The following is a 26,582-nucleotide window of genomic DNA, read 5'->3' on the forward strand; positions in this document are numbered from 1 at the left end:
TGTGAAGGGAAAGTGCAAACTCTGGGATGGATGAAAGGAAGGGAGGCTTATGGTGTACCATGTGCAGTAGTTCCAACTGATCCTGGAGATCAGTAGGGTTATATTGGGCTCCACCACTGTGTTGACAGAGGTGTTTTCTAGTTGACCCACCATCCATATTGTCCACAGCATTCCATTATTCTTTCTCTGCTAACAATGCCAACATACACAGTGTACAAAACATTAGGAACACCTTCCTAATATTGAGTTGCACCCCCTTTTGCCCTCAAAACAGCCTCAATTTGTCGGGGCATGGACTCTAAAAGGTGTTGAAAGCGTTCCACAGGGATGCTGGCCCTTGTTGACTCCAATGCTTCCCACAGTTGTATCAAGTTGGCTGGATGTCCTTTGGGTGGTGGACCATTCTTGAGACACACGGGAAACAGTTGAATGTGAAAAACCCAGCAGCGTTGCAGTTCTTGACACACTGAAAACTGGTGCGCCTGGCACCTACTACCATACCCCGTTCAAAGGCACTTAAATATTTTGTCTTGCCCATTCACGCTTTGAATGGCACACATACACAATCCAACTCTCAATTGTCTCAAGGCTTTAAAAAATAATAATTATTTAACCTGTCTCCTCCCCTTCATCTACAGTGATTTGAAGTGGATTTAACAGGTGACATCAATAAAGGATCATAGCTTTCACCTGGTCAGTCTGTTTTGTACACTCAATGTATTTTTGTAAGTTAGGGGCATGAAGCATTTTGGAGATTATTTTGTGAGGCACCAAACATGACCTGACCTCACAGGGATTTGTTTGTCAATATTCAGTTCTTCTCTCATAGTACATTAATGTACATACCGTAATGCAGAGTCCAGTGGAACGCTTTATGAACAGTAGACAATTATTACATTATCTTTTAGAATACACAACTGCTAAACTGTTGGAACCTCTCTACATATTCTAGGAGCTAAGGACTTAACTAAATAACTTTGTTATTCAAAACTGTTTAGAGAAGAGAAACACTCTTAACACTGTTTTTGACTAATGCGATTATAAGATTAACTTGTTGTTAATTGTGAATCGGCTGGCTGCCACGGTTAAGCCCAGCTCTCAGTGATGTTTTCTTATGAGAAATTGCACAATGTTTGATTATTCAGTGTCCAACTGAGAGACACTTGACCCAGCACAGCAGAGGACCCATGTCAAGTTCAGGTAGTAAACCTGGACTACTCTTATCATAAGATCTAATCATGTCACCAGGGATGTAGTTCTAATACTTGAGTCATTCTGTACACTACCAGAAACAAAAATAAATAGTCCCCCCTCCACACACACAAAAAAAGAACTGCAACATAAAGCTAAAGAATAAACACAACTGAAAATATGTATGCCTATTGTGTTTTTCTAAATTTGATATATTTTTATCATGTTGTTGAAAGACTGTGTCGCAAATGAAATCCCAACTCATTATATCCACAGATGCCTGGAACTAGATGTCCATATGACTCATCTTCAGTTCCCATAAAATAGAGTGGAATTATTCTAAATTACGAACTGCTGGCCTATTTAGTTGTGACCCGGTTATGGCCAATGTCAGGGCTGTGCACAGACGTTTCAGGGGGCAGGTGAAAAAAAAATAGATAATTAAAAACAGGTCTATTTATTTCTATAACAACACACTCACTCATCACAAATTGTAAGCAAGCTAGTTGCCTCCTGAAGACATGATTGATATCATAAAAAGTGGGTGGGCTATCAGCTGATCGTTGATGATTGATGTAAATCTGCTAGTAAGCTAGCTCGACAATTATTTTACGGATTGTGATTTATCTAAATAATAACTTCATAATATAATATTAATAATCTTCTAACTCATAATATATGGCTGGCTGGTTAGTGGCCTGTGTGGATATTTTAGTATATGGTGGTTAGCTAGAGTCGACTACCTCGGTTGCTGCTGCTGATACACATGTGAACTGAAGAAAGGATGGAGTTGGGTCTGTAGATGCAGCCACTCCTCTCTGTCTTTCTGCCTCGCTCTGCTCCAAGTATCAGCCAACCAGACCGAATACTGATGATGTAAATCAAGTGTTAATTAAATGTTATGCTGCAGCTTCTGTGGCAGTACTGTTGATACAGTATTTAAAAGGGGACTATTGTGCTCTCCCAGAACTTTGGTTGGTGTGCAAAACCCATGAATTCAGCAGAAGGCTGCAAAGCCGAAACGTCTGTGTGTACGCTATCCCTGATGCAGTGAAAATATATATTTTTTTATGAAGTAAGCTTTATGCAACATATTTTTTAGTGGGGACCCATCACACCTTTTTAATACGGTTGATATTTAAAATATGTAGTTTGCTACACACACTCATGCATCTCAAGACATTCATGTTTGGATACTGCACGCAATCTCTGTGGGCAGACCGGGAAACCGGTGCAACCGATCGTGTGCGAGCTCCAGGGTAGACCAACAGGCGCAACCAACGGACGGGGTGGTGGGTGGCGACTTGCGGGCAGTTGGTTCAGAACAACAATGACAAAAACTGTCAAAAAAAATAATCTTATACCACCACCCAAAAGGGCATTTGGCAAGTGGGAGGGCAAAGGGGCAGGTGCTCAGGCACAGGTAGACCTCTATCTGTGCACATGCCTGGCCAATGTTGCCTTCGATACCCACCTCTGGTTTTGCATGGCTTTGAATCGGTCAGTCCTGTTAGTACAGGAACCTTATTATTATTTTTCTTGTCCTTTGGCTTTCCTGGAAAGTGTTTGTTGGATTTTAGGCACATAGCAGCCTCATCTTTCTTGGAACCTCACATATTCTTGCTGGATTTATTGGTCCTAGTACTACACTGTAGGGTAGAACTGGAAGTGTACCATGTAGTCAGAATCTTTGTCCAGTATCTTTAAAAAAAACTTTGTCAACAGCTAATTGGTAATGGGAGCACTACCATTTGTTGTTTACCCATGCCTACCTTTACAGATCTACATACAGCACACATCTGAAGGAGGCCCACACACAAAAGACACCAGAGGAGAAAGTAGCTACTGCTGCTGGGGCATCACCATTGTAGGAAAGTTCCATGACTTTGTCCCCTTTGCCCTCCCTGTTGCTCTACAGGTGTGGGAATTGCCACAGTCGTGATCTCCTTTGTGCTCTGCACCTACTACAACGTTCTCATGAGCTGGGCGCTCTACTACTTCTTCAACTCATTCCAAGCCAACTTCCCCTGGCAGTCCTGCAACAATACCTGGAATGCCGTAGGTAACTGCTCCATCGGTTTCCCTGGCAATGCCACCCACCTGCATTCGGCCAGTCAGCAATACTTTGAGTAAGCACCAATCTTCTTCAATTAATCACATTTTTATTGATGTTGTGGTAGGGCCTAGAAGTCGCTGGCATGGGTAGGGCTCAGGACTCTTGTGGTTATTGTTATAGTTTGTTTTATCACAAAACAAAGATGTCCCATCCAGATTTTTGTAAAGTCAGGGCTCTTGTATTATTGAAAGATAACAGTTTGATAAGCTATGAAAGTTTCTTTAGCATTGTTTCCCATCCTGACCCTTACTTCCTCTCTCAGTCACAGACTTCTGGAGATAACCAATGGTATTGAGGAGGCAGGAGGACTACGCTGGGAGCTGTTTGGCATCCTTATCCTGGCCTGGGTCATTGTCTACTTGTGCATCTTCAAAGGCGTCAAATCCACTGGCAAGGTCAGAGTGCATTCTCTTCACTCAACAGTAGCTGCTTATAGCTATTCCTCTTTAGAGCTGTAGATTGTTTAGTGTTAGTAATTTGTGGTATAGGTTAACTCAGGGGTGTCAAACGTCCGGCCCGCGGGCCGGATCAGGCCCGCAAACGGGTTTAATCCGGCCCGCGAGATGATTTAAAAATAAATAAATAATAATAATAATAATAATAATAATTTTGTAAAGTATAAAAATGCGCTGCAATTTTTCAATAAAATAAACTGCTGTTCCAATTGCGTCCACTGGATGGCGCAATAGCAATTGTGTTAAGCAAGCAAACTGTTTATACCGGGGCAGAGCAAGTAGGTCAAGCACGTGCAGCCAATGAGCTACTTTGTTTTGCCCGCGATATTTATTACGGCTTCTACTTTTAACATTATGTGCTTTGGCACCCTCATTGCCCCAATATGTCTCTGTCAAAAAAGAGAAAAGTGGAGGCAGAGTGCAGAGTGTTCCAAGAAAAATGGTCATCCTATTTCTTCACGGAATTGAATGGGAAAGCTGTATGTTTGGTGTGTTCAGAGCATGTTGCAGTGCTGAAAGAATATAACCTTCGTCGCCACTATGTGAGTCTTCATGCCGACAAATATGACAACTTTCAAGGACAGCGGAGATGAGAGAAGGTGAATGAACTGTTGGCGGGTCTGAAGAAACAGCAGTCTGTGTTTACTCACAGCCGAGACATCAGTGACGCTGCAGTGAACGCTAGCTACCTCATTGCTAATGAAATCGCAGTGGCTTCAAACCCATTTAGTGAGGGTGAATTTGTAAAAGCATGCATGATGAAGGCAGCGGAGATTGTGTGCCCTGAAAAGCGGCAGGCTTTTGCAAATATCAGCCTGACAAGAAACACAGTTGCAGACAGGATTTCCGATCTTTCAGTGGATTTGGACAGCCAGTTGAAGCAAAAAATAAAGTCATTTATTGCGTTTTCGGTTGCAATTGATGAAAGCACGGACATTACAGGTGTTGCACAACTGGCCATTTTCATCCGGAGTTGATGACACATTGACCGTCACCGAGGAGTTCGTGGAGTTGGTGCCGATGACAGATACAACGACAGCAGCTGATATTTTTTACGCACTCGTCGGCGTGCTGGACAGGGTCGGAGTGGACTGGTCCCGCTGTCAGCCTGGCTACAGATGGTGCGCCCTCAATGATCGGGAAAAAAGCAGGCGTTGTGACAAAGTTCAGAGAGAAAGTGCAATCTGCAAATGGAGGACGTGATTTTTTGACTTTTCACTGTATTTTGCACCAGGAGGCTTTGTGTTGCAAGTCATTAAAGATGGATAACGTCATGAAGGTGGTCATCCAAACTGTTAATTTCATCCGATCCAGAAGCCTGAATCACCGTCAGTTTGACAGCCTTCTCAGAGAGAAAGACCACATCTATGGCCTGCCATACCACACTGAGGTAAGATGGTTAAGCCGAGGTGCGGTGCTGAGGCGTTTCTTTGATTTACGAGAAGAAATTGAACAGTTCATGGAAGAAAAGGGCAAACCAGTGTTAGAATTTCATTCCGCAGAATGGATGCAGGACCTTGCATTTATGGTGGATGTTACAGAGCACCTGAATAACTTGAACAAACAGCTGCAAGGGCGCAACAAAGTTGTCACGCAGTATTATGACAGCATACGTTCTTTCAAGTTGAAGCTGTCATTGTGGGAGACGCAACTTGCCGGTGGTGATGCAGCTCACTTCCCCTGTCTGAAAAAATGTGTGCGCGACCCAACATTTGGCAGACATGAAGCGGTTCAAAGATAAAATAACGGGACTGTTACGGGAGTTTGAGCAACGCTTTCAGATTTATGTTTATATGTTTTTATGTTGATGTGCTATTGTTTTTAATTGATTTTATTTTATTTGTATATTTAACCTATTCTTGACTCTGTGGTTCTTGCACTTGTTTGGGGAACAGGATTTCATTATTTTTATCTACATTTCTGCCTGAGAAATGACACCTGATATAGTTCTGTGATCTGTGATATACTTCTGTGAATCACTGAGGCATTGTGTGTTTGTGTGTTCTTTGTCCTCAGAACTTTCAAATAACTTGAGGTGTTTTATGATTAATAGTGATGTTGTGCTTTTGGACACTGTCCTCAGGCTCCAGCTTTATGTTTATATGTTTTTATGTTGATGTGCTATTGTTTTTAATTGATTTTATTTTATTTGTATATTTAACCTATTCTTGACTCTGTGGTTCTTGCACTTGTTTGGGGAACAGGATTTCATTATTTTTATCTACATTTCTGCCTGAGAAATGACACCCTGATATAGTTCTGTGATCTGTGATATACTTCTGTGAATCACTGAGGCATTGTGTGTTTATGTGTTCTTTGTCCTCAGAACTTTCAAATAACTTGAGGTGTTTTATGATTAATAGTGATGTTGTGCTTTTGGACACTGTCCTCAGGCTCCAGCTTTATGTTTATATGTTTTTATGTTGATGTGCTATTGTTTTTAATTGATTTTATTTTATTTGTATATTTAACCTATTCTTGACTCTGTGGTTCTTGCACTTGTTTGGGGAACAGAATTTCATAATTTTTATCTACATTTCTGCCTGAGAAATGACACCCTGATATAGTTCTGTGATCTGTGAAACAGTTCTGTTAATCACTGAGGCATTGTGTGTTTGTGTGTTCTTTTTCTTTAGAATTTTCAAATAAACTTGACATGTTTTATGATTAATAGTGATGTTGTGCTTGTACTATTTTGGACACACTGTCCTCAGGCTCCAGCTTTATGTTGTATGTTGATCGTATTAAAACAAAGAAAACAATCTGAAGTTGTTGTTTTTAAGTTATATATACCATGATTTTTCCGGTCCGGCCCACTTGGGAATAGATTTTCCTCCATGTGGCCCCTGAGCTAAAATGAGTTTGACACCCTTGGGTTAACTGAAATGTATAGATATTACTGTTTCATTTTAAATGGTTGCATTCACCAGTTATACTCTTTGTCCTTAAATGTATACATTTATAACTTTTGTATGCTCTCAGGCTGTCTCGTTAGTGGGGAATCATTATTCAAATGTAAAGGTTTTCCATTGCCATGGGGTCTACATTGTTGGTGGGTGTTGGAGGAGAACTGATGGGTGTCAAATATCATGTTTCTCCTCCTGGTATTTAGAGGAGACAGAATTTATTCCACCTCTATGTCGCATCATACATCTTGTATGTTTTGATCTACAATACATTTAAACTCATGTTATACTTACTGAGTATTTTTTTCTTCTCACTCTCTGTGCTTTAGGTTGTTTATTTCACTGCCACGTTCCCATACTTCATTCTGTTCGTCTTGCTCATCAATAATGTCCAGCTTCCTGGAGCCAAGAATGGGCTGCTCTACTTCCTGAAGCCTAAGTGGAGCAAGCTGCTTGAAGTTCAGGTCTGACATACTGTATTAGAGGATGAATGACGATTAATGGGCAGTTTCCCAGACACAGATTATGCCTAGTCTTGGACTAAAAATTATCTCCATTGAAAAAGCTTTCTAGTCCAGGATTAGACTTAATCTGTGCCTAGGAAACTGCCCAGAAGTGTATTTGTGTTCTTGTTTTACAGTATGAGTTAAAACATTGTCCATCTCTCACCTTTTATCTGCTTACCTCTGCCTTACTGCAGGTTTGGATTAACGCTGCAGCCCAGGTATTCAACTCCATTGGAATAGGATTTGGCACCATGATCTCCATGGCCAGTTACAACAAGTTCAACAATAACATCCTCAGGTTAGAGATGCAGTCTCCTGTACCACTTTGTCTTTGCCATCACATGATTTATATGCAGATCCACAGTGTAATTCTATAGTTAAAAAATAATAACTGCCTCTCATGGTGACTAAAAGCAGTTAACTGTGTCTTCTCAATAAGACCCATCATGCTTTGTACATCAAAAGATCTGTCAAGCCAACACCACTTTGGTACTCAACGAACTGTATGGGGCCATAAAACAAACAAGAAACCGCTCATCCAGAGTCAGCGTTTCTGGTGGGCGGAGACTTTAACGCAGGGAGACTGAAAACTGTTCTACCTCACTTCTACCAACATGTATCCTGCGCCACTAGGGGCACTAAAACTGTAGACCACTTTTATTCTACCGACAGAAATGCATACAAGGCCCTCCCTCGTCCTCCCTTCGGCAAATCTGACCACAAGTCTGTTCTCCTGCTTTCTGTTTACAAACAAAAGCTCAAACAGGAAGTACCAGTGACGCACTCAATACAGAAGTGGTCCAATGAAGCAGACACAAGGCTATAATACTTTTTTGCTAGTACAGACTGGGATATGTTCCTTGATTCATCCGATAGCGTTGAGGAGTTTGCAACATCAGTCACGGGCTGCATCAATAAGTGCATAGACAACGTCGTCCCCACAGTGACTATATGAATATATCCAAACCCCAAAACATGGATTACAGGCAATATCCAAGATGAGTGAAAGGCAAGAGCTACTGCTTGCAGGGAACAGGACATGGACACATACAAGAAGCCCGCTACGACCTCCAACAAGAAATCAAACATGCAAAAGGACAATAAAGGAGGAAGGTGAAATCCTAATACACCGGCTCCAACGCTCGTCGTATGTGGCAGGGCTTGTATACGATAATGGAAAACCCAGCGATAAGATGCCCAGTGATGCAGAACCCCCAAACAAGTTAAATGCCTTTTATACTTGCTTCGAGGAATACAACACTGAGTCTTGCGTGAATGCCCCTGTTGTTCCAGATGATTGTGTGATCTCGCTCTCCATGGTCAATGTGAGTAAAACTTTGAATCACTCTCAAGGCCACCGGGCCAGACGGAATACCAGGGCGTGTTCTGAAAGCATGTGCAGACCAGCTGGCAAGTGGTCCACCATTGGGGTGCCAAGACAGAGAAGAGCTTGGACTGGGCTGTGACAGCATGGAATTCAAATGAGGAGATGGATAGGTGAGTGAGGGAGAAAAAAATTGAAAATCTCCACTTAGGAGAAATTAGCAGCCCTGTTGCACCACCTCGAAGACCAGATGCTGTCGGACTATGAGAGAAAACATAGTCAGATGAAGAGAGAGCAGCTGGAGTAGCAGTGTTCTCTGGGGTTATCCATGTCTCCGTCAGGGCCAAAAAGTCTAGAGACTGAGATTAACTTGGCGTCCTTGACCGCAGATCGCCAGTTCCAAATCCTGCCGGAGACCAGGAATTCCACATGGGTTGTGCGCCCAGGGTACACTAAATTAGAAGGGTTGCAGCCAAGGGGTCTGTAAAGCCTACAGGGAGAGGAGCGAACTGAGATAGAAATACACGTTGCCAAAGTTACAAAACACAAAATTAGATTATCTGAAAATAACTAGGTAAGATATTCAAGTGAAAGAGTGGTGTGGAGCCTTCCTCTCTTCATCGAATAACTAGGCAGAACGTCTTTGTTTCACCGACGGTCTTAGTTTTGACAACGACACCACCACTGACATTGATACCAAAACCACAACAGTCACAAATTGCCCTGCCCCTTAATCCTGGTTGATGTGTCAACAATCACCTGCAAGTTATGAGCAGTCAGCAGTTCACACACCAAGTAGGCTACTAGAAATACAGGCAGCACTTAAAGTAGATGGCCCTAGCTAGCAAAAAGACAGTACTAGATAACAACAGATTAAGACAAAAATTATACTTCTTCTGTATATATCAAGAATCCTCTAGCTATAGAATGGTTCTGGTCCCTGAACCGGTTCCAACCCCTGGTCTTAACAGACAAGGTAACCTGGGTAAATGACTATCGCCCTGTAGAACTCACATCTGTAATTATGAAGTGCATTGAAAGGCTGGTCATGACACACATCAACACCATTGTCCCAGACACCCTGGACCCACTCCAATTTGCATACTGCCCCAACAGATCCACAGATGACGCAATCTCAATTGCACTTTACACTGCCCTCTCCCATTTGGACAAGAGGGGAAATAACTGTGTGAGACTGCTGTTCATAGACTGCAGCTCAGCGTTCAACACCATAGTCCCCTCCAACCCTGGGACTGAACAACTCCCTCTGCAACTAGATCCTGGACTTCCTGATGGGCCGGCCCCAGGAGGTGAGGGTAGGCAAAAACACATCCGCCACCTCAAGGGTGTGTGCTTTGTCCCGACGATGGTAGGCCTGATCAACAATGGCGATGAGACAGCCTATAGGGAGGAGGTCAGAGACTTAGCAGTGTGGTGCCAGGACAACAACCTCTCCCTCAACGTCAGTAAGACCAAGGAGGTGATCGTGGATTACAGGAGAAAGAGGGGAGAACACATCCCCATCCACATCGACGGGGCTGTAGTGGAGCAGGTCGAGAGCTTCATGTTCCTTGGCGCACACATCACTAAGGACTTAACATGGTTCACAAATACCCGCACAGTCGTGAAGAGGGCACGACAGCGCCTCTTCCCCCACAGGAGGCTGAAAAGAAATGGCAGAGGCCCTCGGATCCACAAAAAGTTATACAGCAGCACCCCCGAGAGCATCTTGACTGGCTGCATCACCGCTTGGTATGGCAAATGCACCGTCCTCTATCGCAAAGCGCTACAGAGGGTGGTGCGGACAACCCAGTACATCACTGTGGGCCGAGCTCCCTGCCATCCAGGACCTCTATATCAGGTGGTGTCAGAGGACGGCCCGAAAGATTGCCAAAGACCCCAGCCACCCAAGTCATAGACTGTTCACTCTGCTACCGTCCGGCAAACTGTACCGGAGCATCGGATCAAGAGACTTCGAGACAGCTTCCATGCCCAAGCCATAAGACTGTTAAATAGCCATAAGACTGGTAAATACTTAGTCTAGGTAACCATTTAATTATCTGCACTGACCCTATCTTGCACTGACTCTACAGTGTATATACAGTGAATTCGGAAATAATTCAGACCCCTTGACTTTTTTCACATTTTATTACGTTACAGCCTTATTCTAAAATGGATGAAATTTTGTTTTTTGTCTCATCAATCTACACACAATACCCCATAATGACAAAGCAAAAATAGGTTTTTAGAATTTTTTGAAAATGTATTTTGTTTTAAACGGAAATATCACATTTACATACAGTACCAGTCAAAAGTTTGGACACACCTATGCAATCCGGTTTCCGAGCTGGTCATGGGTGCACCTCAGCCACGCTCAAGGTCCTAAACTATATTATAACCGTGATCGATAAAAGACAGTACTGCGCAGCCGTGTTCATCGACCTGGCCAAGGCTTTCGACTCTGTCAACCACCGCATTCTTATTGGCAGACTAAATAGCCTTGGTTTCTCAAATGACTGCCTCGCCTGGTTCACCAACTACTTCTCAGATAGAGTTCAATGTGTCAAATCGGAGGGCCTGTTGTCTGGACCTCTGGCAGTCTCTATGGGGGTGCCACAGGGTTAAATTCTCGGGCCGACTCTATTCTCGGTGTATATCAATGATGTTGCTCTTGGTGACGCTTGGATCCACCTCTATGCGGACGACACCATTTTGTATACATCTGGCCCTTCATTGAACACTGTGTTAACAAACCTCCAAACAAGCTTCAACACCATACAACACTCCTTCCGTAGCCTCCAACTGCTCTTAAACACTAGTAAAACTAAATGCATGCTTTTCAACCGAACGCTGCTTGCACCCGCCCACCCGACTAGAATCACTACTCTCGGCGGGTCTGACCTAGAGTATATGGACAACTACAAATACCTAAGTGTCTGGTTAGACTGTAAACTCTCCTTCCAGACTCACATTAAGCATCGCCAATCAAAAGTTAGATCTAGAATCGGCTTCCTATTTCGAAACAAAGCCTCCTTCACTCATGCTGCCAAACATGCCCTCGTAAAACTGACTATCCTACCGATCCTTGACTTCGGCGATGTCATTTACAAAATAGCCTCCAACACTCTACTCAGCAAATTGAATGTAGTCTATCACAGTGCCATCCGTTTAGTCACCAAAGCCCCATATACTACCCACCATTGTGACCTGTACGCTCTTGTTGGCTGGCCCTCACTACATATTCGTCGCCAAACCCACTAGCTCCAGGTCATCTATAAATCACTGCTAGGCAAATCCCCGTCTTATCTTAGCTCACTGGTCACCATAGCAACACCCACCCGTAGTCTGCGCTCCAGCAGGTATATCTCACTGGTCATCCCCAAAGCCAACACCTCCTTTGGCCGCCATTCCTTCCAGTTCTCTGCTGCCAATGACTGGAACGAACTGCAAAAATCTCTGAAGCTGGAGACACTTATCTCCCTCACTAACTTTAGGCGTCAGTTGTCAGAGCAGCTTACCGATCACTGCACCTGTACACAGCCCATCTGTAATTAGCCCATCCAACTTCCTCATCCCCATATTGTTATTTATTTTGCTAACTTGCACCCCAGTATCTCTATTTGCACATCATCTTTTGCACATCTATCATTCCAGTGTTAATATGAAATTGTAACTATTTTGCACTATGGCCTATTTATTGCCTTACCTCCATAATTTACTACATTCGCACACACTGTATATATATTTTCTGTTGTATTTTTTACTTTATGTTTTGTTTACCCCATATGTAACTCTGTGTTGTTGTTTTTATCGCACTGCTTTGCTTTATCTTGGCCAGGTCGCAGTTGTAAATGAGAACTTGTTCTCAACTGGCTTACCTGGTTAAATAAAGGTGAAATAAATAAAAAAAAACACCTACTCATTCCACGGTTTTTCTTAATTTTTACTATTTTATATGAAAAAACACATGGAATCATGTAGTAACCAAAAAAGTGTTAAACAAATCAAAATATATATTTTATATTTGAGATTCTTCAAAGTAGCCACCCTTTCCCTTGATGACAGCTTTGCACACTCTTGGCATTCTCTCAACCAGCTTCATGAGGTAGTCACCAGGAATGCATTTCAATTAACAGGTGTGCCTTGTGGAATTTATTTTCTTCTTAATGCGTTTGAGCCAATCAGTTGTGTTGTGACAAGGTAGGGGGGGGGCGGTATACAGAAGATGGCCCTATTTGGTAAAATACCAAGTCCATATTATGGCAAGAACAGCTCAAACGAGCAAAGAGAAACGACAGTCCACCGTTACTTTAAGACATGAAGGTCAGTCAATCCGTAAAATATCAAGAACTTTGAAAGTTTCTTTTAAAGTGCAGTCACAAAAACCATCAAGTATTATGATGAAACTGGCTCTCATGAGGACCGCCACAGGAAAGGAAGACCCAGAGTTACCTCTGCTGCAGAGGATAAGTTCCACAGAGTTACCAGCCTCATTTTACCAAATAGGGCCATCTTCTGTATACCGCCCCCCCCAAAAAAAAAAAAAAACATCAACTGTTCAGAGGAGACTGCATGAATCAGGACTTCATGGTTGAATTGCTTCAAAGAAACCACTACTAAAGGACACCAATAAGAAGAAGAGACTTGCTTGGGCCAAGAAACACAAGCAATGGACATTAGACCGGTGGATGCAGAGTAGCTGAATGGATGATCTCTGCATGTGTAGTTCCCACTGTGAAGCATGGAGGAGGAGGTGTGATGGTGTGGGGGTGCTTTGCTGTTGACACTGTCTGTGATTTATTTAGAATTCAAGGCACACTTAACCAGCATGTCTACCACAGCATTCTGCAGCGATACGCCATCCCATCTGTTTTGCGCTGAGTGGGACTATCATTTGTTTTTCAACAGGACAATGACCCAACACACACCTCCAGGCTGTGTAAGGGGTATTTTACCAAGAGTGATGGAGTGCTGCATCATATGACCTGGCCTCCACAATCACCCGACCTCAACCCAATTGAAAGGGTTTGGGATAAATTGCAGAGTGAAGGAAAAGCAGCCAACAAGCGCTCAGCATATGTGGGAACTCCTTCAAGACTGTTGGAAAAGCATTCCAAGTGAAGCTGGTTGAGAGAATGCCAAGAGTGTGCAAAGCTGTCATCAAGGGAAAGGGTGGCTACTTTGAAGAATCTAAAATCTAAAATCTATTTTGATTTGTTTAACACTTTTTTGGTTACCACATGTTTCCATATGTGTTATTTCATAGTTTTGATGTCTTCACTATTATTCTACAATATAGAAAATAGTAAAAATAAAGAAAAACCCTTGAATGAGTAGGTGAATCCAAACATATGACTGGTACTGTAAGTATTCAGACCTTTTAACTCAGTACTTTGTTAAATGTTCAGTCTCTGGATGGGCCACTCAAGGACATTCAGAGACTTGTCCCAAAGACACTCCTGCGTTGTCTTGGATGTGTGTTTAGGGCCGTCTGAGGTCCTGAGTGTTCTGGAGCAGATTTTCATCAAGGATCTCTCTGTACTTTGCTCTGTTCATCTTTCCCTCGATCCTGACTAGTCTCCAAGTCCCTGCCGCTGAAAAACATCCCCACAGCATGATGCTGCCACCACTATGCTTCACTGTAGGGATGGTGCCAGGTTTCCTTCAGACATGACCCTCGGCATTCAGGCCAAATAGTTAAATCTTGGTTTCACCAGACCAGAGAATCGTGTTTCTCAGGGTCTAAGAGTCCTTTAGGTGCTTTTTGCAAACTCCAAGCGAGCTGTCATGTGCCTTTAACTGAGGAGTGGCTTCCGTCTGGCCACTCTACCATAAAGGCCTATTTGGTAGAGTGCTGCAGAGATGGTTATCCTTCTGGAAGGTTCTCCCATCTCCACAGAGGAACTCTGGAGCTCTGTCAGAGTGACCATTGGGTTCTTGGTCACCTCCCTGACCAAGGCCCTTCTCCCCCGATTGCTCAGTTTGGCCGGGCGGCCAGCTCTAGGAAGAGTCTTGGTGGTTCCAAACATCTTCCATTTAAGATTGATGGAGTCTACTGTGTTATTGGACCTTCAATGCTGCAGAAATGTTTTGGTACCCTTCCCCGGATCTGTGCCTCGACACAATCCTGTCTCGGAGCTCTACGGACAATTCCTTCGACCTCCATGGCTTGGTTTTTGCTCTGACATGTACTGTCAACTGTGGGACCTTATATAGACAAAATCTTGTCCGATCAATTGAATTTACCACAGGTAGACTCCAATCAGGTTGTAGAAACATCTCAAGGATGATCAATGGAAGCAGGATGCACCTGAGCTCAATTTCGAGTCTCATAGCAAAGGGTCTGAATACTTATGTAAATAAGGTATTTCTGTTTTTTACTTTTAATACATTTTCAAAAATGTAAAAACCTGTTTTCGCTTTGTCATTATGGGGTATTGTGTGTAGATTGATGAGTAAAACAATTATATAATATATTTTAGAATAAGGCTGTAATGTAACAAAATGTGGAAAAAGTCAAGGGGTCTGAATACTTTCCTAATGCACTGTACACACTATATAAACACTCACTCACACACACTTCACTGCCACTCTCACTCAAAACCCACCCACATTCACATTCACATACACTACATACACACACCTTTACACTCACCATATGCTGCTGCTTCTCTGTTCTTTATTTGACTCTTATTATTTTCTATCCTGATGCCTAGTCACTTTACCCTGTCTTCATGTACATATCTACCTCAAATACCTCGTACCCCTGCACATTGATCTGGTACAGGTACTCTCTGTATATACTGTAGCTCCATTAATGTGTATTTTATTCCTCTTTTGTTTCTATTTCTCTTTTTATTATAATTTTTTAACTCTGCATCGTTGGGAAGGGCTCGTAAGAAAGCATTTCACAGTAAAGTCTACAGCCATTGAATTAGGCGCGTGTGACAAATAAAATATGATTTGATTTGACTGTCCTTCAATCCAAATGGCTAGTTTTGTTCTCCTTAGTGATCCACTTGACCATGAGAAATCCCATCATCAGTCTGTGTTTGTTTTCTGTTCCTCCCCTAGGGACACGTTGATTGTCTCCTTAGCTAACTCCGCCACCAGTATCCTGGCTGGCGTTGTGATATTTTCAGCCATTGGCTACATGGCTCATATCCACAACCTCTCAGTAGACAACATCGCCACAGATGGTAAGTACTTCCTGTTCAAGTGGGACTTCTTTGATGTTGGTCATCCATCTGTTTAAATGCCTGTTTAATTTCCAGAGTGGCTATTTCATGTTTGGATGGGTTATTGTCTCCTAAAACTTCCTCTCATGGTCCAGGAGATCATGATTCTTCACATCCTTTTAACCACTAAGTTTGTTAATACCTTGAAGAGTGTTAATTTGTCATAGTCAGTAGGTATTGGTAACGTGCCATAGTAATACCACCACCAAATAACTTCACCATTGACAGATGGATGTTTAGTGCAGTATGTGTAGTGGGTATATAGGGAAGTATGTCAAACATGACCCATATATTCTTGGGAATAACTCTTGGGAATAATACCCATAAAAGTCCAAATGAGTTCAGAAGCATCACCTTCCTCATTTAATTAGTTCCTGGAAAACGTACAAGGGCACAGAGTAGAATACAAAGGAATTCATTCACAAGGATGCACTTCTCTCTGGGGTGCTAGTGTGGAAAACTACAGCGTTTGGAGGGAGTGTTTTTGTAGAGGCAGACAGTGTCCTCCCTACCTGGCAGGCAGGCCGGCGGCAGGGAGGCAGGTGGAGCTCAGAGGGCTGGGCCAGGCTGCATCACACTGGTTTGAGTCCCAGTAATCTCTCCTTTCTCCTGAAGTGTGCACTTGTTCACTTCCCTTCATGGATTTGAATGGAAATGACTTGTACATAGAAAACTCCATTTAGCCCATGTCTACACCAATCTAATGCTTTTAAATGTTTGTGGAGTAGTGAATGAGTGCACACTTCAGGAAGAAGGAGAGATTATTTTGTGTGTCACCAGGGCTTCCAAAGTGTCACCAGGGCTTCCAAAGTAGTTTCTGTCATGACCCGTGTAAAGACATTTGTATCAACAGAACAGTATTTATAGCCTCAGTCCTATCCTAAGCTGTGACCCAATAGGAATTTCCCATACTACAATTTGGGAAACGGGATTTGGTGAGGCTCTAAAATACACACAGATAATTTTGGAAATATGAAAAAAAATCTATATACATTTATAAAGGATGCATTAGTCACTGCTGACTTGTGGAGTGGGTTGTTCGTCCCCCAGTAAATTGAGAACAAGAAGCGGTCAAGAAATTAACCTTTTTAAAATGAACCCTTTCTATTTCGCTCTCTCGCTCTCGCTCTCTCTGCTATCATTTAACAGGTGAACAGTGTGACTTACATTTACATTGACGTCATTTAGCAGACGCTCTTATCCAGAGCGACTTACAGTTAGTGCATACATTACAAATATTTTTTTTCTCATACCCCCCGTGGGACTTATTTGACTTATGTGAAAAGAGGCATCAATAATGACTGTTATCCCCCCCCCCCCTCCCTCTTCTCTCAGACAGAATACCATAACTACTGTACTGGTTATAGGGATAGACAATGGATTAAGAGATGAAAGTGCTCGCTCTTTCTCACCACAAGTGTTTATTACTGGCTCAATATTATGGATTATCAAGTAGTTATTTCATGAATGAGAGTGTCATTGTCGATGAATAACCAGGACAGAAAATACCCAGCAAACCGGGAACATTAGCTAAGATTCCCATTAATGTTCTGGGAAACTTTCACAGAACCTACTTTGGTTTGTTGGGTAGTAACTAAGTAAATAACCACTAAGTATTTCTAATCATAGACAGTAGGACAAGATGGTGCCCTGAATAGTGGATGTCTACCTACCACTTGGACGTCTACCTCTAGGATTTTGTTCAAAAATAATACTGTATTATATCTGAAATGAAAGGTGAATTAAACTTGGATGAGCTTGAGGTGAACTGTAGGTGTAACAGCAAACGTTTCCATTGTTCACACAGTGTATTAGGACCTTTTTGTAGAAAGTAAATTTGGGGTTAGCCATTGTGCCTGCTGGACTCTGCTGATAAGCACCTGCTCAGGCTTGGATCAGTCCCAAATATGGTCTTGGATACCGCTGACTCACTGCTGACTAACTGTTTTGACACCCACTGACCTCTGGTGACTTCAGAAGTGTTCACAGTGTTCAGTTGTCTGCGAGTGAATCATTTATTGTGGAAGATGACTTATGATGAATGATTAGATCGTTTTTTCCCCCATTCCAAGCATGACACTTCCTCAGGTAATTGTGAATGGAATGAAACCGACCCAGATATCTTTATAACATCACCATTGCTATCATCTTACTGTATGCCACAATTTTTCCTTAATGTAACATGTTTTTTGTTAGGTCATAATACTGATGAGGTCAACCGCATGAATTATTGAAGTCTTTTGAGGGTGGGTAAGGTGTTCCGCGTACCTTGTTTTGTTATTGAACGCTTTGACTTCCTAGTGTCGGATGAGATAACCACTGGTTAATCTGTGCCTGGGAAACCGGTTCATTAATACAATGTTTCCAATTTGGCATCTTTGGCCTTGTCAACTTCTAAACCAGTGACTTCACCAGTGCTAATGTTGTGGGTGTTTTCTTACCCTTCTTGTTTGACACCCTATGGTGCATGTGTGTTTGTGTGCCACAGGTCCTGGGTTGGTGTTTGTGGTGTATCCAGAGGTCTTCTCCACTATGCCTCTGCCCCAGTTGTGGGCTCCTCTGTTCTTCTTAATGCTTCTCTGCCTGGGACTGGACAGTCAGGTTAGACATGCACGCACACACACACACACACACACACACGCTTGTGGTTATGGTATGAAGCCGATAATGAAAAGAAGAAGCCACTCTCTCATACTTAATTATAGTTTTCAGTGCACATGTTTTTCCCATATCAGTGCATACAGTGTAACGATAATATACCCACTAAATAACATGTTTGTGTCATAGTCGTCGTGTTTTTCTTTAGTCGTCATGTAATCTATTTTCAGAGACCACTTTTGGTAAAAAACAGACATTGTAGGTCATACAACAATTACAATACCTTTTAATATTTATTTAGATTGATTACATTTGACATTTACATTTGAGTCATTTAGCAGACGCTCTTATCCAGAGCATTTAGGGTCAAATGCCTTGCTCAAGGGCACAACAACAGATTGTTCACCTAGTTGGCTCTTGGATTTGAACCAGCGTCCTTTCGGTTACTGAACCAACACTCTTAACTGCTAGGCTGACAGATGAGGGAAGAGAGGAAGCAGGGCCGCCGGCAAACGTGTGGCGAGCAGGCATTTGCCCAACCACTTTTGATTTGGTTTAATACACTTTTTTTGGATGTAAAAGTGTTGAGAACAGGGACAAAGTAGGCCTACTGTTTTTTTTTTTTTGACTGACTTGCCTCATAATTTGTCAACTTGAGCACAATTAGTAGTCTGTCCTTCTCATCAGAGTGCTGCAGGTTGTGTGTGTGTGTGTGTGTCTTGACCAATAAGACTCACAGAAATCACAGGTTGGACATGGCGCACGTCTATAGAAAGCAGAGCTCGCTACTCCACATTCCTCCGGTATTATTTTAGCAAACAGGAAAAGAACTCACTCTCGACATACACAAGCTAAAACTTTTTACAGAAGTGTTGTAGCAGCCTACACGTAAACATTAGCAATCGGTTTGACCAACTGTAGCCTACCTATGCGCCCTGTCCCATCTGGCCAGGGGAAACAAAGTGGTAATGTTATGTATTTATAGTGTAAAAATTTGTTTTATATTCAAACTTTGGTTGGCTAGGCCATTTTTAATACAAAATTATTGACTGGAATTATTCAAATCAACAAATAGTGATGACATAGGTAGACTGTGTTAATGAACTTTATGCAAATCCTCCGATATATCGCGGCGTGAGTGACCAATCGAAGTTCACCATACCTTCCAGCTCCTACTGGATTGGTTGACAATTGCTGTTGATACCTAGCACTACCTAGCCTTCTTGCTAGGTGAATACCGCTTGTAAAGTAAATCCCCCCCTTGTGAGAGCAATAAAATCAGGTGGCTCGCACTCTCCACGCCCTAACCAAAAGTTACGCTTCCAGTGTAGCAGGTAAAGGAAACAGACCGCTTTTGCGACGCCCCAGTGTAGATATGTTAGGCTACTGGAATTTTTTGCAGTTTGGTTGTTTTCAGTTTTTTTTTAATCCCTTGCCTAATGGAACAAACACAGAGCAGGCTCAACTTTTCCGACTGCCATAAATGCCATAAATTGTCAGTCTTTCACTTAAACAATGGGGGTGAATGAGAAAGATCCGTTTTAGGATAGGCCTAGTGGAATTCCTTACAGTTTTGTTGTTTTCATAAAAATAAATCACCTGGGGCAACTTTAGAGCAGGCTCAACTGCCCGACTGCTCAGTTCATTTTCCCCAGGCATAGGGAAAACCTGAAGGTCCCTGCTACATCTAGGTTCCAGAGTTTTACATGCAGGTTAGGGCTGTTGCGGTGACCGTATTACCGCCACACCGGTGGTCACGAGTCATAAAGGCAGTCAGATTCCACGTGACCGTTTAGTCACGGTAATTAGGCTTCTCCAAGCTCTGATGCTGCTGATGGTCATTAGTAGCCTACCAAACTTGCTAACTGCCTGGTACTCAGCACTATATTGTCCCTCTAATCATTCTGACATCAATGCAAATGCCTTCGAAAATCTAATCAAACACTTCATGTGAGCTCATTTTGCGCAACATTTCAATAGGCTATGCAATTGCACGAGAAAACCGAGTGATATCCTCTACTAAAAAGAGGAGGATCCCATCAGCTTTCTATAGGCTAGGCCTACTATTTATTTCTCAACTTTCCTAATATTAAGCACATTGCTTATATTTACAACAGGAGGATAGCCTACCTGGCTGGCATGAAAATAAACCACGGGGAAAAGCATACTCCATTCGCTATTTAAGTGCATAGATGACATGTATTTTTTCCCGCTGCCCCTGTTTCGATACAGGTGCATGATAATGGTCCATTCTAAATAAAAACAAATTTAATACATATATTATTTAGTATATGTAAAGACAAGATTAAATCAAGAATAGTCTGATGGGTGACAATATTAGCCTATCACTTGTGAATGATAATATATCATTCACAAGTGATAATATATCATTCACAAGTGATAATATATCACTTGTGAATGATGCCCAGCATAAGAAACAATGTCTTTTTTTTGTGTGACCTTTTTCGAATCATAGTCACACACCTCCGTCATTGTAAATAAGAATTTGTTCTTAACTGACTTGCCTAGTTAAATAAAGGTTAAATAAAAAAAATACAAATACATGTAGCCTAGCCGATAAGCCTATATGTTTTAATAAGGATTGTATCACAACTAAAGTGGCCAAATAACTTCTTAAAATTAAGCACATTCATCCGCTTTACAAGGGGTGTAGAGCCTAACTGGCATACATAAGCAGCGTGTGAGTTTCATGTTTGGGGAAGATAATTTTCACCATAAAAATGAACCTTGATAATAAAAGCATTACATGCATAATTGCATTTGCAGTCACTTTTGATAATGGTGTTTTCCACTATTGGAACATTCGCGCTTATAGCCTACTACCATGTGCGCATTGCTGCGCTTATAATGTAAAGAAATAGCCTAATAGTTTATCAACATTTTAAGCTAAACGTTCTGATCTGTTGTGTCAGCCACATTCCAAACATGTTTTTGGGGATGCTAGAGGTTGTATTAATTTGTATTAATTTGGGATCTATCGCATCCCACAACATGTTGGAATATTTATTTCTCGCACAGATTAGAAGAGGTCGACTTTTGTACTATGGGGGATAGTAGATTGACATAGGCTAGTGCGTTTGCTGTTCGTTAGGCCTCCTCATCTTGTTGGCTGATGAAAAGTAAATGTGGACAGTTCTTCCAATATCTTCAATATGCACCTCAGAATTGGATAAGGACGCGCGCAGTTGCGTCCCGATGTGTCTGTCTTCACTTATAGCCTGTGAGAAAGACCCGATCATGTGATGGAGCGTGCAGCACTCGGCGAGAAGGGCACAACGGCCACTGGCAGCAAAAGGCATGGATGTTTTTAGGGTGCATTACGGCCACAGAAAGGGGATGCCGCCGTGAAATTCTAGGCATTATCAAGTGCTTGTCAAATTGGGAATGAGAGACTGAGTGTGTACAGCCTGCGCAAAAAATACAGCAGAGCTCATGCATTTCAAGTGACTTTTTTCTAATCATCATTAGAGTCGCATCATGCAACCTTACAATGTATTAAAAATCAAAACATATATCCCAACGTTTGTAGAACAACTAAAGTTACATTAATTACTCTAAATTAAGCATATAGGAGTACATATTTATTTGTTAACAGCTCAACACAGAATAACCGCATGTGCGGCATTCCCTCAAATCGTTAGGAGAAAATGTCCTTTCTATTTTATTCAGAAATGTTTAATTGTATTCTTAATACTATAAAATAATGCCACGGAATTCTAAGCAAATCTTGTCTGCTAAATGAACTAGTGTAGCCCAAAGCCATTTGACATAGCCAGATCAGGATCTAACATAAGGACAACTCAGAGTATGCTATTCTGTTCTTCTGAAATAGACTACATTTTCTTCATATTATGCTTCTTTAGACCTGTCTAAAATAAATAATGGATTTATTGTGATGGTGTAGGCTATATTACATGGATTTATTAGACTTTTTTTAATGTAGATGTTCCAAAGGTCTGCATCAGTGGCTTGTAGGCTATGTGTGGAAGCCAGGACATGCTAAATGTGTTTATGTTAATTAACGGTCTATTACTGTGAGACCGACAGTTATTTGCTGCAGGTAACCATCAGTAGAGAAGAAAACTGCCCTATCACTCTGAGAGCAAGTGTAGACTTGCCAGACCAGGGAATTGAAACCTGACCTCGGGTGTATTTCACAGTTGTCAGTGTTACCACTAAACCAAACTCTGACACAGGCTATGTTTGTGCATTTTATTGTTTTATTTGTTTATCATAGAATACACAGGAAGCAATTCTTCCTCAAAGCTAAAGGGTTAGTGAGTTCAAAGTGTTGAAATCACATAACAATACCAGAGATATCAATGGATATTTGCTGTTTTTACATTACACTACCCAAAAACAGGCGCCTGTCTCAAACCTAGATCTGTGTAAATTTACGCTGTACTGTACTGTGCCCTACAGTTTGCCATGGTGGAGGTGGCGGTGACGTCCATAATGGACGGCTGTGGCCCCAAGGTGCTGCGTGTCCTGAAGAGACAGGAGATCATCGTTCTGGCTGTCTGTGTTATCGGCTTTCTTCTAGGCATTCCTCACATCACTAAGGTAAGGTGATCCTGTCAGATATTATTACTATCCATTGGGTAACGCCCCGCCCCTCCTATCTCTCTTTCTCTGACTTAGACAGCATACTTTTATTTTGGTTTCTGTCAGTAGACGACTAAGACACATACAGCCAGTAAGCAGTGCATGGTTGACCAGCTGATTCTCTGTCTTGTGGAGTGGGTTGCTTTTTCCCCAGTAAATTGAGAACAAGATGCCGTCAGGAAATTAACCTTTTAAAATTAAATCTCACTCTCACTCTCTCTCACATACACACACACAGGGGGGCATGTATGTGTTCCAGCTGATGGACCACTACACTGCTGTGGTGTCTCTCATGTTCCTGGCCTTCTTTGAGGTCCTCGCTGTCTGCTGGGTTTTTGGTAACACTCTAATCTACCCTTTATGATGAACTTTAACAGCCTGAAAATTACTTGGTTCTTACAGGAATTGATTACATATAACATCCTAATTATGTTGTGTATTTACACAAGGAATAAAACCCACTTTGCTCTATAGATAGTATGTATGTATGTCTCGGAGTAAATGTAAGTATTTAATACAATGTGTTATTGCAGGACTGCGGCGGATGACCATCATGGTCAAGAGGATGTTGGGAAAGGCTCCCAACATCTATTTCTGCTCCTGCTGGATGTTCTTCTCCCCTGTGCTGGTCCTGGTGAGTGCTATGGCTGACTCATGTTTTTATGATGGTGATGATGAGGACAATAAGCATAATGATGACGGTGGTGAGGATTTGTTGTGGTTTGTAGTTGTTTTACTTTTTGTAGTCATAATAGTAGTGATAGTTGTACCTAAGACTTCATGATCCTTTCATTGTATTAGAGTTTTCATCCAAGCCTAACCTCCTCTCCCCTGCAGTGCATTCTGATCTCCAGCATCGTCCAGTACACACCAGCTCGCTATGGGAAGTCATACACATACCCTGTCTGGGCAGAGGTGGTGGGCTGGGGAATCTCCCTGGTCTCCATCATTTGGATCCCCCTGGGAGCCCTGCAAGAGATCTGCAGAAATAAGGGCACACTGATGCAGGTGAGCATCCGTTCAGTAAACCAAACCAAACACGCATACTGATACATACATACCGTGAGGAAAAAAAAGTATTTGATCCCCTGCTGATTTTGTACGTTTGCCCACTGACAAAGAAATTATCAGTCTATCATTTTAATGGTAGGTTTATTTGAACAGTGAGAGACAGAATAACAACACAAAAATCCAGAAAAACGCATGTCAAAAATGTTATAAATTGATTTGCATTTTAATGAGGGAAATAAGTATTTGACCCCCTCTCAACCAGAAAGATTTTTGGCTCCCAGGTGTCTTTTATACAGATAATGAGCTGAGATTAGGAGCACACTCTTAAAGGGAGTGCTCCTAATCTCAGCTTGTTACCTGTATAAAAGACACCTGTCCACAGAAGCAATCAATCAATCAGATTCCAAACTCTCCACCATGGCCAAGACCAAAGAGCTCTCCAAGGATGTCAGGGACAAGATTGTAGACCTACACAAGGCTGGAATGGGCTACAAGACCATCGCCAAGCAGCTTGGTGAGAAGGTGACAACAGTTGGTGCGATTATTCGCAAATGGAAGAAACACAAAATAACTGTCAATCTCCCTCGGCCTGGGGCTCCATGCAAGATCTCACCTCGTGGAGTTGCAATGATCATGAGAACGGTGAGGAATCAGCCCAGAACTACACGGGAGGATCTTGTCAATGATCTCAAGGCAGCTGGGACCATAGTCACCAAGAAAACAATTGGTAACACACTACGCCGTGAAGGACTGAAATCCTGCAGCGCCCGCAAGGTCCCCCTGCTCAAGAAAGCACATATACAGGCCCGTCTGAAGTTTGCCAATGAACATCTGAATGATTCAGAGGAGAACTGGGTGAAAGTGTTGTGGTCAGATGAGACCAAAATCGAGCTCTTTGGCATCAACTCAACTCGCCGTGTTTGGAGGAGGAGGAATGCTGCCTATGACCCCAAGAACACCATCTCCACCATCAAACATGAAGGTGGAAACATTATGCTTTGGGGGTGTTTTTCTGCTAAGGGGACAGGACAACTTCACCGCATCAAAAGGACGATGGACGGGGCCATGTACCGTCAAATCTTGGGTGAGAACCTCCTTCCCTCAGCCAGGGCATTGAAAATGGGTCGTGGATGGGTATTCCAGCATGACAATGACCCAAAACACACGGCCAAGGCAACAAAGGAGTGGCTCAAGAAGAAGCACATTAAGTTCCTGGAGTGGCCTAGCCAGTCGCCAGACCTTAATCCCATAGAAAATAATATGCCATTTAGCAGACGCTTTTATCCAAAGCGACTTACAGTCATGCGTGCATAATTTTTTATTATTTTTTGTGTATGGGTGGTCCCGGGGAATCTGTGGAGGGATCTGAAGGTTCGAGTTGCCAAATGTCAGCCTCGAAACCTTAATGACTTGGAGAAGATCTGCAAAGAGGAGTGGGACAAAATCCCTCCTGAGATGTGTACAAACCTGGTGGCCAACTACAAGAAACGTCTGACCTCTGTGATTGCCAACAAGGGTTTTGCCACCAAGTACTAAGTCATGTTTTGCAGAGGGGTCAAATACTTATTTCCCTCATTAAAATCAAATCAATGTATAACATTTTTGACATGAGTTTTTCTGGATTTCTTTGTTGTTATTCTGTCTCTCACTGTTCAAATAAACCTACCATTAAAATTATAGACTGATCATTTCTTTTGTCAGTGGGAAAACGTACAAAATCAGCAGGGGATCAAATACTATTTTCCCTCACTGTACGTATAGCTCACAGATACTGTTTTAGCATCATGCATACATACTGAACACGTATACTGGTACTCACACATATACACACACACACAGTCACGCACACACAGAAATCAATAAATCAAATGTATTTTATAAAGCACTTTTTACATGAGCAGTTGTCAGTGCTTTACAGATACCCAGCCTAAAACCCCAAAGAGCAAGCAATGCAGATGCAGAAGCACAGTGGCTAGGAGAAACTCCCTAGAAAGGCAGAAACCTAGAGAGAAACCAGGCTCCGAGGGGTGGCCAGTCCTCTTCTGCCTGTGCCGGGTAGAGATTATAAGAGTACATGGCCATTAAGACCAGATCGTTCTTCAAACGTTCATAGGTGACGAGCAGGGTCAAATAATAACCACAGTGGTTATAGAGGATGCAGCAGTTCAACACCTCAGGAGTAAATGTCAGTCGGCTTTTCATAGCGAGCATTCAGAGGTTGAGACAGCAAGTGTGGGAGAGAGAGAGCAAGAGAAAGAGTCGAAACAGCAGGTCCGGGAGAATGTAGCACGTCCGGTGAAATAGGTCAGGGTTCCATAGCCGCAGGCAGAACAGCAGAACTGGATCGGCAGCACGACCGGGGGGGACTGCGGACAGGGACAGCCATGAGTCGTCAGACCAGGTAGTCCTGAGGCACGGTCCTAAGGCTCCGGTCCTCTGGGAGAGGAACCCTAAAGAGGAAGAGAGAGAGACAGACAGATATATTTGATACTGTACGTTCTATCACACATGGCAGTCATATACATAACTAAAATGCATGGGAAATACATTCTGGGCATTGGCAGAAACCGTAGAAGTTAAACTATGTATGTGACTCTGAACTTCTTCTTTT

General features: G+C 42.4%; 1 protein-coding gene across 2 annotated transcripts in view; it reads left to right on the top strand.

Moving 5' to 3' along the window:
- LOC121530972 (sodium- and chloride-dependent GABA transporter ine) overlaps positions 1 to 26,582 on the top strand; it is a 42,759-nt gene that overhangs the window by 12,719 nt on the left and 3,458 nt on the right. For both annotated transcript variants that reach the window (XM_041836398.2, XM_041836400.2), the window contains exons 3-12: positions 3,110 to 3,320; positions 3,570 to 3,702; positions 6,998 to 7,132; positions 7,369 to 7,472; positions 15,573 to 15,697; positions 18,225 to 18,337; positions 22,778 to 22,918; positions 23,199 to 23,298; positions 23,494 to 23,594; positions 23,798 to 23,968. In XM_041836398.2, coding sequence (XP_041692332.1) covers positions 3,110 to 3,320; positions 3,570 to 3,702; positions 6,998 to 7,132; positions 7,369 to 7,472; positions 15,573 to 15,697; positions 18,225 to 18,337; positions 22,778 to 22,918; positions 23,199 to 23,298; positions 23,494 to 23,594; positions 23,798 to 23,968 — 1,334 coding nt within the window. The remainder of the gene's footprint in view (positions 1 to 3,109; positions 3,321 to 3,569; positions 3,703 to 6,997; positions 7,133 to 7,368; positions 7,473 to 15,572; positions 15,698 to 18,224; positions 18,338 to 22,777; positions 22,919 to 23,198; positions 23,299 to 23,493; positions 23,595 to 23,797; positions 23,969 to 26,582) is intronic.

This window comes from Coregonus clupeaformis, chromosome 18, assembly GCF_020615455.1.
Source record: "Coregonus clupeaformis isolate EN_2021a chromosome 18, ASM2061545v1, whole genome shotgun sequence".
NCBI lineage: Eukaryota > Metazoa > Chordata > Actinopteri > Salmoniformes > Salmonidae > Coregonus > Coregonus clupeaformis.